The sequence below is a fragment of the Helianthus annuus genome, chromosome 10 (genome assembly GCF_002127325.2).
Source record: "Helianthus annuus cultivar XRQ/B chromosome 10, HanXRQr2.0-SUNRISE, whole genome shotgun sequence".
Taxonomy (NCBI): domain Eukaryota; kingdom Viridiplantae; phylum Streptophyta; class Magnoliopsida; order Asterales; family Asteraceae; genus Helianthus; species Helianthus annuus.
Window position 1 is genome coordinate 166,176,984 of NC_035442.2, and position 13,115 is coordinate 166,190,098.

Genomic DNA, 13,115 nt, shown 5'->3' on the forward strand with positions numbered 1-13,115 from the left:
GTTTTATCTCTTTACGGAAACACACGACCTTTGCATGGTGTCGAGATAGCCAATCCATCCCAACGACGACTTGAAATTCTCCCATCGACATCGGGATTAGATTTATTAAATATTCTTCATCGTCAATGCTCAGTTTGCAATTTTCACATACATCGCAAACAATAAAACTTTTATTATTACCTATCTCTACTTCTAAGGGCACAGGTAACTTAGTTAGAATAAATGAAGGATGTCGAATAAATCCATGTGAAACAAAGGATTTATTCGCACCCGTATCAAATAATACACGTGCAGGAATCGAGTTTACAGTAAATATACCTGAGACCACGTCAGGTTCAATCTTTGCTTCTGCGGCGGTTAGTTGAAAAGATCTTGCCTTTGCTTTATGGGCTTCACCCTTCTGTTCCTGCCCACCCTTCTTTTCAACCAACTCCGGGCACTCAGCTTTCTTATGACCCGTTCGATAACAATTGTAACAAACCGTTACCTTCTCCGGGCATGATAAGGCTATATGTCCCGTTTTCTTGCATATAGGACAAGGCTTATCCTTGTAATGACATTCGCCTTTATGGCCCTTCCCGCAGATTTTGCAACTCGGTGACCCGCCTTTCGCATCAGATTTTCTTGAGCTCTCACTTGTTCGTGCCTTTTTTGTAGGGCTGGGATTTACATCAGGTGCTCTCCGTTCACCCCTTTCGATACTCTTTTTCAGCTCTATTTCCCTTTCCCGAGCAGCATTTATAATCTCGGTAAGGGTCTCGTATTTGGAAGGGGTGATAAATTCCCTATACTCGGCACTCAACATGTTATGATAATAATATATCCTTTGTTCTTCGTTTGTTACAAGATCATCACAAAACTTCATTTTATCCATAAACGTTGCCGTGATCTTGTCTATGGTCTCGTTTTTGTGCCTGAGCTGCATGAATTCTTGCTTGATTTTATTCATAACCGCTTTAGGGCTATGATGCTTCAGAAATGGCGTCTTGAATTCATCCCAAGTCATGATCTTAACAGCTTCAGCACCGATCTCTCTCTTCTTGTTATCCCACCAATCTTTTGCTTGATTTCTTAGTTGACCCGTACCATAGGCCACATAGTCATTTACATCACAATGGGTTCTCTCGAATACCCCTTCGATATCACTTAGCCATCTTTGGCACACTATTGGGTCAACCTCCCCATTGTATATCGGTGGTTTACAAGCCATGAATTCCTTGTATGAACAAGGTTTCCTTCCTCCATGTTTTTCCTTTTCAAGTTTTGAGTCGTCTTCTAATTTCTTGATTCTATCTTCTACCATTGATAGAACTGTGTTTTGAATTCTATCAATGAAGCCTGCCAGACTGTTTTCGATTGCCTTTCCAACCTCTTCAGCAATCGTCTCCCTGACTTGTTCGGTGACTCTTGGCACCGCATCATCGTTACCTCTATTAGCCATCTTCGTTTCTGAAATGTTTACACAAGTTGTTAAAACATTCCATTTATAACACATGCTGTTCTTGTTTGATTCTATCAAGTTCATAACTTGATTTAGTCATTCTTGCTGTTGATTCAATCAAGTTCACAACTTGATTTGATTGTTCTTGCTGTTGATTCAATCAAGTTCACAACTTGATTTGATTGTTCTTGCTGTTGATTCAATCAAGTTCACAACTTGATTTGATTGTTCTTGCTGTTGATTGAGCTTACTTGCTCATTTCATGCATGTGAGTTCATTTCTCATTCTTTACATAATATAAGGTTTAATAACTGAAATTAGTTCTTACCGGATGGTCGATCAAGCTTGAACCGAACACTTATTGACAACCGAGGCTCTGATTACCAACTTGTGACACCCTTATATTTATACTAGAATTTAATAACTATTTTATATCAAAGGCCATTAGAATTTACATAAGTTTCAAAAACCATCATTTCTTAGTCTACTAAGGCAAAAGTAGAAAGTAATATTGTTGTTTGTGACTTTGATTACAACTAAAGAAAACATTGATTAACAAGTTCAAACATAGCGGAAGCTTCAAAGTGGAGTGTTCGGTTCGTCATTTCGTTGCTTGATCGCCATCCACGTCCCCTAATTACCTAAGAATCAACAACTAGATCGTTAGTTCTTGATGAATATGAGTGATAAAGTTCCAAGAATTAAAACCCCATTAAAAGGATGAAAATATAAAAGTGTTCCAGGCTCCACCGTAATTTACGGTACCACCGTAAATTACGGTGAGCGCTGGAAATTCCTGGTTACACCGTAACACAGGAGAAATCCACCGTAAAACAAAATCCTCTACCGTAAATTACGGTGGCACCGTAATTTACGGTAGCACCTGGGAATTTAGGTTTTTGTTTGGTTTGAGCTTTTCAGCCAAAATCCCAACTCTCGGGTTTCAACATTCTGCGTTTTCAATGTAGTAAAGGTCTAATATTTCTAGTACATCATACTATAGCCACTACATACATCAATTTATCATGTTCGGAATATAGATCGTGTTTACTTGATTATTTGACCCGTTTGGCTTGCCTACGGAATTTCCTTCCTTCATGGCAACTACCAACGAGCTAAATTCGTTATTCATACTAGTATTCAAATACGACAACGCCTTCGCTCCAATCCAATTTAACTAGAAACTTTGATAAACAACTACAACGATCTAAAATTCATATAATGTAACGAGACATGTTACATACCTTTTAAAGTGAGCCCTTCAAACGTACGTCCACACCGGTTTGTCCACTAGATGCCCCGGCTTCTTTTCCTAAAGAGTTCAAGCACTTTATGTTTAGAACTCCATGTTTTACTCACATAACGCACATTCGTGATACTTCATATTTATGCGTTTAAACTTAACAATTCAGTTTTCTTTCAAAACCTTCTTTGAGGCATTTCAACGAACATTATGGGGGCATAATTTCTATTTCATTTGTTTTCATGTTTATAAGTTGCTAACTAGCCAACTTAACTTCAATTAAGCCATCATATGTCATGTAAACATCACCTCTTTCCTGGAACTATCTTCTAAGGTCGAATTTTACTAGATTAACCACTAAGAACCCTAGAATTCATCATCACCTTGTAAAACCCACAACCCACCTTCAAGGTGTTCATGGAGTTTTCTGAATTTAGTCATGATTTCACATGTAATTGGTTGAGTTTAACTTCTAAACACCAAATTGATTCTAAATTAACCAAATAACACTCATGCAACAACAATTTTCCAGATTTCATAACATCATGAGAAATTCAAGCAAGGAATTAACACAAGTTTTTACATACCTTAGAATCCTTTCGTGATGAGGATCACTAATCTATGTTTAGATTTCGTTTTTGAACAGATTTGGGCTTTCAATTTGATGTTTTTGTGAGTTTAGGGTTTTGGAATGGGGGTGTCGCCCCCTTCTTCTGTTCTGATCGACCAACACTCCAAAATTTGGAGTGTTTGGTTACTAATGGTGATTTAGTTTTAATTTTGACAATTCCAGCCCCTCAACTTTGTTCCACACTTATTTAATAGGTTTTAACCTTTTATGAGTTATTTCTAGTCTATCAACTAACTAGGTTAAAGGTTCCTAGTTAGTAAACTCCCGTTTATTTATAAATTTTAAATTTTTTTTAACATAAGGTTTTATATTTTCGGGGTGTTACATGGACTTGGTCAAGCAGCGTGCTCGTGACGCTGGTTTTAAAGCTGGTTATAACCGCTGTATTTCCCAACTGAACGTCATGTCTATAGGCGGTGATATCGAAGATCGATCCGGCTTTCGGGAGGTGGATACCGAGTCGCTTCTTCAAGCGGCCGAACACTCCTTTTATGATACGTCCCTTGCCTGTGTAGAGGAACTGGACGGTTGTTTGGAGGCTGCGGACTATGTTGATCGCTTGCGGATGCTTTATCCGGATGCGGAAAAGGAAGAACCCGCTGGTGGTGCCGGAGGAGATGCGGGAACCAGCGGTACAAAATAGGGTTCAGGTTGGCTAGTGTGCCTCCTTTTTGTGTTCCTCTTGTATAGAATAGGAACTTTATGTAAATTCATTGAGCATCGTGTGGGTGCTTGAATTTTTTGAATATAAAGTTTTTTGTTCAGTTTGTACAAGTGTTTTTAATTCTTGCATGTCTGAACGTATGTATGCGTAACTCTACCCATTTGTGAATGGGGTCAAGTAGACTCCATACTTTTTGTCGTATGAGGACGCGTCAATTCTGTTATTTACCGCGTTACGGTTTTAGAATTGTGTAAGCTTTGTAAAAACTTGTATACGGAACTCTACCTATTTGTGAATGGGGTCAAGTACTCCATACCTTTGTCGTATGAGTACGCGTCAATTCCATTGTTTGCCTTTTTGGGCTCAGGAATTGCTTAAGCTTTGTAAAAGCTTATATATCCGGAACTCTACCCATTTGTGAATGGGGTCAAGTGTACTCCATACCTTTGTCGCATGAGTACGCGTCAATTCCATTGTTTGCCTTTTTGGGCTCAGGAATTGTGTTAAGTGTTAAAAAAAAACTTGTTTATCCGGCCGGATAAATATGTAAGTCTTTTTACCCTCTGCTGGCCTATTACAATATTTGTGTGTGGTTACCACTTTGTATGGGTATCGCGAATGAAGATTTTGCCAATCTGTTTTTGGGATACCGCAAAGTGGAACACGCATTTGTAATAGTAATAACAAACAATAATGTATAAAACTGCTTATTTATTTATTTGCAAATGGCCTGCGGCCCGATAGGTTACATAGAGAAATGTAAGAACATGGCTTACATGTAACAGCGTCGAAGCTGTTGTGCATTCCATGTTCGTGCGATAGGTTCGCCTTCTAGCGTTTGTAATTTGTACGCGTCTTTTCCTAAGACCTCTTTGATGAGGTAGGGTCCTTCCCACTTGGGGGCAAGTTTGCCTGGGCGCTCGGCATTAGATGCCTCATTGTCGCGTAGGACGTAGTCTCCTGGGTTGAAAGTACAAACACGGACGCGCGTGTTGTAGTACTTTTCAAGTTTGGATTTATATTTGGCCTCGTTGATGGCAGCGTTTTCGCGCCTTTCTTCCAAGAGGTCCAAATCGATCCTGCGTTCCGTGTTGTTGTCTAGTTTTTTAATAGCCAACATTCTAGGAGATGGGAGACCTACTTCCGCGGGGATCACCGCTTCTGAACCGTAGACTAGGCTGAAGGGTGTTTCCCCGTTGCTTGTTTTTGGGCTTGTTCGGTGAGCCCATAAGATACTTGGGAGTTCATCGACCCAGCCACGCCTGGCCGTTCCCAACCGTGCCTTGATCCCTTCGACTAGGCTTTTATTGATACTCTCAACTTGGCCGTTCCCTTGCGGGTGTGCGACTGATGAGAATATGTGTTCAATATGTAGTTCTTTTAGCCATTTTTGGAAGTCGTCGGCAGCGAAGTTGGTGCCGTTATCGGTGACAATGCACATTGGTAAACCGAAACGGCAGATGATGTGTTCCCAGATGAACTTTCTTGTTATCATAGCAGTGGTTGAGGCGAGCGGTTTTGCTTCTACCCACTTTGTGAAGTAATCGACCGCCACTATGATAAATTTAACCGCACCCGGAGCGTCAGGGAATGGTCCCACAACGTCAATTGCCCATTTCTGAAAGGGTCATGCGGTTGTGACGGGGACTAAGTTGTTCTTTGGCCGCAAGGTTTTTGGGGCATGACGTTGACAGTCAATGCACTTGCGTAACTCTTTGACGGCGTCCAGGTGCATGCCGGGCCAGTAATACCCGGCATTCATGATTTTTGCCACTACCATGCGTGGTCCAGCATGTATGCCGCATATGCCCTCGTGTATCTCTCGGATGAGGTATGTGGCATCCTGGGGGTTGACGCATCGTAGTAGTGGCCCGAGGTATGATTTGCGGTACAAGATACCGTCTCCCATTTGATAATGGCACGCTTTGTATTGTAGCTTGCGTGCTTCTGATTTGCTTTCGGGAGTCACACCTGATTGTAGATATGCGATAATAGGTGTCATCCATGATGTTGAACCGTATTGAATGACGTTGACTTGGCGCAGGGGTACCGAAGGATTTTGCAGGATTTCGATGCGTATCTCCTTTGCCAAGTGTTGGAAGCTGGTAGATGCAAGTTTTGATAGTGCATCTGCGGACTTGTTTTCGCTTCGGTTAATATGGCGAATATTGAACGAAGCGAATTTGGATATTAGTTGCAGGGCTTGCTCGAGGTAGAGGATCATGATATCCCCTTTTGCGGCATAGTCGCCGCGTATTTGTCCTGCAACTAACAAGGAATCGACGTGTGCTTCCAGATGTTGCACGCCGATTTTGACTGCTAAACGTAGACCTGCTAACAGGGCTTCATATTCTGCCTCGTTGTTTGTGCTTTTGAATTCGAGGCGGATTGCATATGTAAGCTCTTGGCCGTCAGGGCTGACGAGTCGTAGACCTGCACCCGCACCTTCGTCGTTGGAGGCACCATCTGTGAATAGTGCCCATGTCTCTGAGGAGGATGGTGTTGGTGCAGGAGTTTGTGCTTCTTCGCATTCCTGGATGCGATTCACCGGTACTTCGGCGGTGAAATCAGCTAAGATCTGGCCTTTAATCGCGGGGCGCGGTTTATAGTGTATCGTGTGCGCGCCTAGCTCGATTGCCCATTTTGCTAACCTCCCAGAGATGTCGGGTTTGGATAGGATCGGGCCGATCCTGTAATTGGTTAGCACTGTGATGACGTGGTTTACGAAGTAGCGTCGCAACCGTCTTGACGCGTGCACTAATGCTAGCACCAATTTCTCCATTATTGAGTATCTCGTCTCTGGGTCGTTGAGCATCTTGCTGATGTAATAGATGGGTGTTTGAACCCCCTTTCGCTCCACTATCAATACCGCACCCACCGCGTTATCCGCGGCGGATAGGTATAATATGAGTGGCTCATCTTTGCGTGGTGCGGTTAGAGTTGGGAGTTGTATCAAACACTCCTTCATTTCCCGGAAGGCCTGTTCAGCCTCTGCGGTCCACTGGAATTGTTCTTTCTTTGAACAGCTCCGCAGGGTCTTGATGAACGGATAAGACTTAGCTGCGTGGTTGGCTAAGAATCTGTTGAGTGCCGCTAGCCTGCCGGCTAGCCGTTGCATATCCTTCATTGATGAAGGCGATGGCATACGCTCGATCGCCTGGACTTTCTCCGGGTTTACCTTGAATCCATCTTTAGTCACGATGAACCCAAGGAATTTGCCTTCTTCCATTCCAAACGAGCATTTCCCTGGATTGAGCTTTATGTTAACGCTGCGCAGAGTTTGGAATGTTCTTTCAATATCTGTGAGCATGGTATCCTCTTCCATGCTCATGACGACCAGGTCGTCCATGTAGATCTCGACACTTTTGCTTATTTGCCCGCGGAAAGTGTCGTTCATCAACTTTTGGTAGGTTGAGCCCGCGTTGCGCAACCCAAACGGCATCTTTGTGTAACAGTAATTTCCGGTGGGAGTCCGGAATGCCGTTTTGTCTTCGTCCTCGATTGCCATTTGTACTTGATGGTACCCTTTGTAGCAATCGAGGAAACACTTCCACCTGAATGGTGCGAGATTATCGACTTTTTCGTCGATTTCTGGAAGTGCGTAACAATCCTTGGGGCAGGCTTTGTTAAGGTCTTTGTAATCGACGCACATGCGCCAGCCCCCGGACGGTTTTTCTACCATGACTGGGTTGGATAACCACGTCTGGTATTTGACTTCCCGCAGGATGCCTGCGGAGAGCAGTTCTTCGATCTGCTCTTGCATCGCCTGATTTTTAGCTGACCCAAGGTGGCGTTGGCCTTGGATCACTGGCTTAATTCCTGGCAAGGTATTCAAGTGATGTTGCGCAATATCACGTCGGACCCCGGTCATGTCTGCGGGTGTCCACGCGAAGATGTCTTGGTTCCTGAAGAGAAGCTGCTTCAGTTGCGCTTTGGTGGTCGGGGATAAGGCGTGACCCAACGTGACCTTTTGTTCTGGGTATCTTGCGTTGAGAACCCATTTTTCTGGTTGGTCGTTGGGAGTGGGCCTTGCGACCTTGGTCGGACGTACTTCGTCCGTCATCATGACGTCCCTGCGGGCATAGATTATCGCGACCCCCGATTCGGTTGGGAAACCAACCGCAGAGTGGGGGACGGACGTGATCATATTGAAATCTCCTTGGGATTCTCTCCCGAGGAGTACGTCATATCTGGAGGTGTGAGGTAAAACCATGAAGTTTACCTCTTCTGTCCTTGTGCGGTTTCCGCTGGAAAGACGCACAGGAAAAGTAATCTGGCCCAGGGGAAAGACAGTTTCCCCTGCGAACCCGGTTAACGGGTAATCTACTGCTTGCAACCGATCTTTGTCCTCCTGGTCGAACTGGTTGAAGCATTGCTCGTAGATTATATCAGATGTACTGCCCGGGTCGATGAATAGACGCTCGGTGCAGTAATGTGCCAGTTGGCCTGAAATGACGACGGCGCGCCTATCGCGCGGTCCGCCTCGGACTTTTGGAAAAACGACTTGCTCGTCTTTCCAGTCACATTCCGGCCTTCTCGCCGCTTTGCGCGGCCTGCCCTTGCCTCCGTGGATCATGTGGGTGGAAGCCACGTGCATGGTTCTCTTCTCGGAGGAGGTACCTTCGCCATGAGGGTTAATGCGCTTGGTGGGTTTTTGTCCACCTGGCAAAAGGTGTTGCAGTTTCCCCTCCTTTAAGGCCCGCTCAATCTCCAGCCGGAGACTGATGCAGTTGTTGGTGGTGTGGCCCGAGTCCTTGTGGTACTCACAGTAGAGTGTGAGGTCCTGATTTTTCTTGGACTTCATTGGTTGGGCCGGTCGCAAGAACTGTGGGTCCGCGAGGAGGACCTCACTTGGCGACATGGTGATCTCGGTCCAGTTGCGGTCCCGAGAATCTTTTTTTGACGCCCGACTGTCTCGGGCGGGGTTGTAGTTCTTTGGGTCGAACGTGTTGGTTCGCGGGAAATACGGTTTGGAAATATCGCGATTTCCAACGTCCCGGTTGCGTTTATTGTTACGCTTGGACCCTTGTTGGGATGTTTCGGCTTGGGGCTTTGCCTTCGTCACATGCGGTTCAAGTGACCGCTGTGTCTGGGCGTATGTCTTGACCGCGGTCATGACATCTTCCCATTTTTTGGGCAAGCCCTCCTTGCCAGAGATGGTCATGATCATCTCTCTGTCTTTGACGGCCCGGATAAAGTGGTTTCGTGCCATCTGGTCTGCCACGTCACCTATCTCCAGGCACTCTTTATTATATCGGACGACGAATGCTTCGAGCGATTCGTCGTCCCTTCGCCAGATGTTCATGACGTCCAACGAATCACGTTCGTGGCGTCGCTGCTGGCTAAAATGGGCGAGGAACTTGGTACGCAAGTCCTCGAATGAATCCAGTGATCCCACTGGCAAAGAATCGAACCATGCCCTGGCCAGGCCCGTAAGGGTCTGGGGGAAAAAATTACACCAAGTGGGTTCATCCCACTGGCCGTTGATGCCCGCGCCCATGAAGATGTTCATGTGGTCGTCCGGGTCGGTCAAACCACTGTATTTCCCAACGTTGAATGGGAACTTTGTTGTGGTGACATGGGCGTTGGCGATCCGCGTGCCGAACTTAGAATTTTCGGCCGCTGCCTTTGGCCTGTATGGTTCATTCGCAGGGCGCTTAGCCGCCCTGAGGTATGTGTTGCGGGGGTGACTGGGAGGAATGTAGTTGCGTCCTCCCGGTCTGCTGCTGGTGTCATGTGAATCACCGCGGTAGCTATGGTCGTCAGGGTCGGTATGACCGTACCCTTCGTTGTATGGTTGTGGGCCCAATCGGCTCTGAATGCCTGGGCCGCGTCGGGAGGTTGATCGCCTCCTGTCCTCGCCATGGGGGCCAAGGCGGGTATGTACCGGTCCTCTGGTGTGGGACCCGTATGAGGAATCGTCCTCGTTGAGGGTGTGGACCGAACAGTAAGACGATCCCCGTTCTTCACGTCGGCTTCTTGAAGCCGGGCGTGAATGTATCCTGCCGTCGTATTGTAAAATACGCTCAACAGGGGTGTGCGGTGCTGGGGGAAGCCCAGCTCGTATATTCGCTTCCGTACAAGCGCGGTTGTATGCTGCTGTCAGCAGGGCTGCCTGCTGCTCGTACCAGGTATGAACGGTCATGCCTGGTGGGATCACAGATGCGAACTGTGATAAGTCATGTCCAAACATAAAGGAGGGACTCCTTTGTGTGGACGTGCCGATGTGTCCGGGTTGGGAGGTCGAGGCATTGACCCCTACCGGAGGTGGGATTGGGGGATTTTGGTTATCCGCAGTGTTGTTTTGGTGATCAATCATGATCGTGAGAGAGGGAAAAGGATGTTTTAGAAAATGCTAAGAGTAGCGGTGGGCGCCAATGATGAAACAATGGTTAACCGGGCAGGGTTAACACACTGGTCTCGTCAAGAAGGGTTAATCCCTTCCTCTCGAGGATCGCTGGCTGGATCACCAGTGGTTGATCTCCTGCACAAGGAAACAAGCCGTGACTCGTAACAAGGAGGATGGGGTGGGGGGTGCTCCTTGTTACCACTCTCCGGCGTGAGAATCAGTAGTTTGCTTGGGAAGCAAAGTAAGATAGTAGTAGTAGTGAGAGAGTTGTGAAGAGATACCTCAAACCTGGTTTGGGGTTGGTATTTATAGCCGAGGAGTGAAGGAGGATGATGATGGATGGACTGACGACGTGCTACACCTTTGCAGGTGTGTCAGGCTTGTCGATTGTGGAGGTTACGCCACGTCAGTCCATTGCTTACGTAGCTCTGACAGGTAACTGCCATTGGTGCCACTTGCACTGGGGTGTCAGTCCCACTTGTTGAATGCATAGGATGCGGTGCAAGCCGCATCGCTACGTGTGGTAACATCTGAAGTTACCGCGTCTCCTACTTGTGATCAAGGAATACGCGAGATGCGGTGCTAGCCGCATCGTCGTCCGCGGAGACTATTCGCCTGTATCCCTTGTCGTGACGAAAATGCCCATGTGGTGCGGTGTCAGCCGCACCGTTACGTTCATCTTCTTCTATGCCTAAGGTAAGGCTTTTTTGTATTGATAGAAGTGTTTACTGGATGCGGTGCGATGCCGCATCGCTGTGAATACTTCCGTTTTCATACACCAGATGTGATGCTATGTCGCATCACTCTACCGTTCTCATGTTCCATGTAAGTCCTCCTCCGTTACTAGATAGATTGGATTCAACCCTTGTGCCGACGCGTTCTCGCATGGGCACAAGTAGGTTGTTAGCTAGTGGGGGTTTTGATAAGGGTAATGGTCACTCGCGGTCAATGCTGACGCGAGATCTGGGACCATACCCCTTCAGTAGCCTTAGAAGCTTATGCTTGTATGTAAAGATCTCAACAAAAGCTCTTCTTCATCTTTTATCTAATTGTCCATCACTTAAGAGGTTCAGTCTGGTAAGCTCTCGCTTGAATATGTATTCGCATGGGCTTTTGAAACTTATCTGAATATTGGAAGTTGCTGCAGCGAGGAGATATCGGTTCTAAAGATTGCACCATCATTGAGCTATTTGAGTGTTTGCCTGTGATTGAACATCTTACTATCTGGGAGAACTGTGACCATCCGGTAATATTCATTTAACCACGTTATATATAAGCGGAAGAAAAGAAAATTAAACTTTGGTTGTAAATTTTTGTTTTTGCATATGGTTGAAGTGGCTTGTTCTAGACTCTATTCCGGAAGAGCTTCCAACCACACTAATCCACCTCAAATGCTTTCGTTTTAACGGAATTTGTTTCATTGACGGCCATGGATTAACTTTTCTTGATGTTTTGATCAAAGCTTCCCCGAACTTGGAGAAAATTGAGCTAGATGTAAATCTTTTTTTATCCTATATATTTTAGTTCTCGCCAAAATTCACTAACAAAAATAATGTTGACCCTTCCCTTCCTGTAGATGGATGATTGTATTTTTGATGACAATGAGATATGTTGTGGTATATTGGAAGAATTTTCAGATGTTCGGTTGGAGCATCTGAAGGAATTGGAGATCATGTGTTTCAGCTACTTGAAGCATGAGATGGAGTTTGTAAAGTTTATCTTGGCAAGGTCACCTAAGCTAAAGAAGGTGATCTTATATAGCATTATTGTAAAGGATGAGTCAGATATTTCAACAATTCTCTCACAGGCCCCACGCGCATCACCCGAAGAAATTGTTGTGAGATGTATCACATTCTAGTCGTATTGCTACTTGTATTTCTTTGTTTTCTTTCTGGTTAGTCTATGGAGTTCTTTTGGATGTTTCTCACTTTCATAGCAGGTGTACTCAAAATTAGGGTAGGGGTGTATGTGTAAAGACCTTAATAATTTCATCGAAATTTCTCATAAGTTTCGCATATAAACATATATATATATATATATATATATATATATATATATATATATATTCACATACATTTGAAAATACGAGTTTCATTTAACATCTTGAAATTTAAAACATTTCAATATAATATCGTCGTTTAAATCGCGTAACGACGAAACGTAGTGCGGAAGCTTGAATCTTTGATGGTGGTCGGTTCTTTACCCGTTCCCTAATATTAACCGGGTTTAAATTACCAAACCCGTTTTTGGGGTGTTACAATATATGAGTTGCGATTTTCATGCAATCAATCAATTTGAGTAGTATTTTCTACAGTCTTTGGTTTGAGCCATTTTGGGAGCATGAATAACCTGTTAAGAGTAGTATTTTGACTTAAACTTAACTGAATCTTCTATAACAAATTGGTTGAACATTTTGGACACTCTAGAAAGTGCCTATGTCACATAATTCCCCTTTTAGCCTAACAAATTTGACAACCATTTCATTTGACAGGAGTGCTCAACCTTTTTTTCATCAGATAATTCAGGCTAAATACCCCTTTTTGCTCCCTTAAGAGAAACTACAATCTACAGTCCAAAGTTCTTTCTGATATGGTGACCATTGTATTGTAAAGCTTCTCCTATAACTTAAGCATCAGTCTTCATTACAAACTCTTCCGCGAAATCTTGGAGTTTCAGCACTGGGTTATGGTCATGGCATATTTCTTTATAAACGTCCTACAATAGCCAATCAACCCTACAACTAGGAGTGCAAACGAGGCGTGCGAGCCCGAGCTCGACTAGGCTCGA

At 44.8% G+C, this 13,115-nt stretch overlaps 1 protein-coding gene across 1 annotated transcript; it reads left to right on the plus strand.

The window, feature by feature from the left end:
* The first annotated feature begins 568 nt into the window (after window positions 1-568).
* LOC110883222 (F-box/FBD/LRR-repeat protein At1g13570-like) lies at window positions 569-12,332 on the plus strand. Its single transcript, XM_035978398.1, has 5 exons — window positions 569-597; window positions 11,312-11,405; window positions 11,476-11,574; window positions 11,664-11,822; window positions 11,905-12,332. The coding sequence occupies exons 1-5, from the start codon at window positions 569-571 to the stop codon at window positions 12,184-12,186; spliced, it is 663 nt and encodes a 220-aa protein (XP_035834291.1). The 3' UTR covers window positions 12,187-12,332.
* The last annotated feature ends 783 nt before the right edge of the window (window positions 12,333-13,115 follow it).

Excerpts from the sequence above, each read along its gene's own strand:
- LOC110883222 (XM_035978398.1), top strand. The coding sequence starts at position 569 with ATGGCCCTTCCCGCAGATTTTGCAACTCG. Across the intron at positions 11,575-11,663 it reads GGGAGAACTGTGACCATCCG|TGGCTTGTTCTAGACTCTAT; the intron begins GTAATATTCATT and ends ATATGGTTGAAG. Across the intron at positions 11,823-11,904 it reads TGGAGAAAATTGAGCTAGAT|ATGGATGATTGTATTTTTGA; the intron begins GTAAATCTTTTT and ends CCCTTCCTGTAG.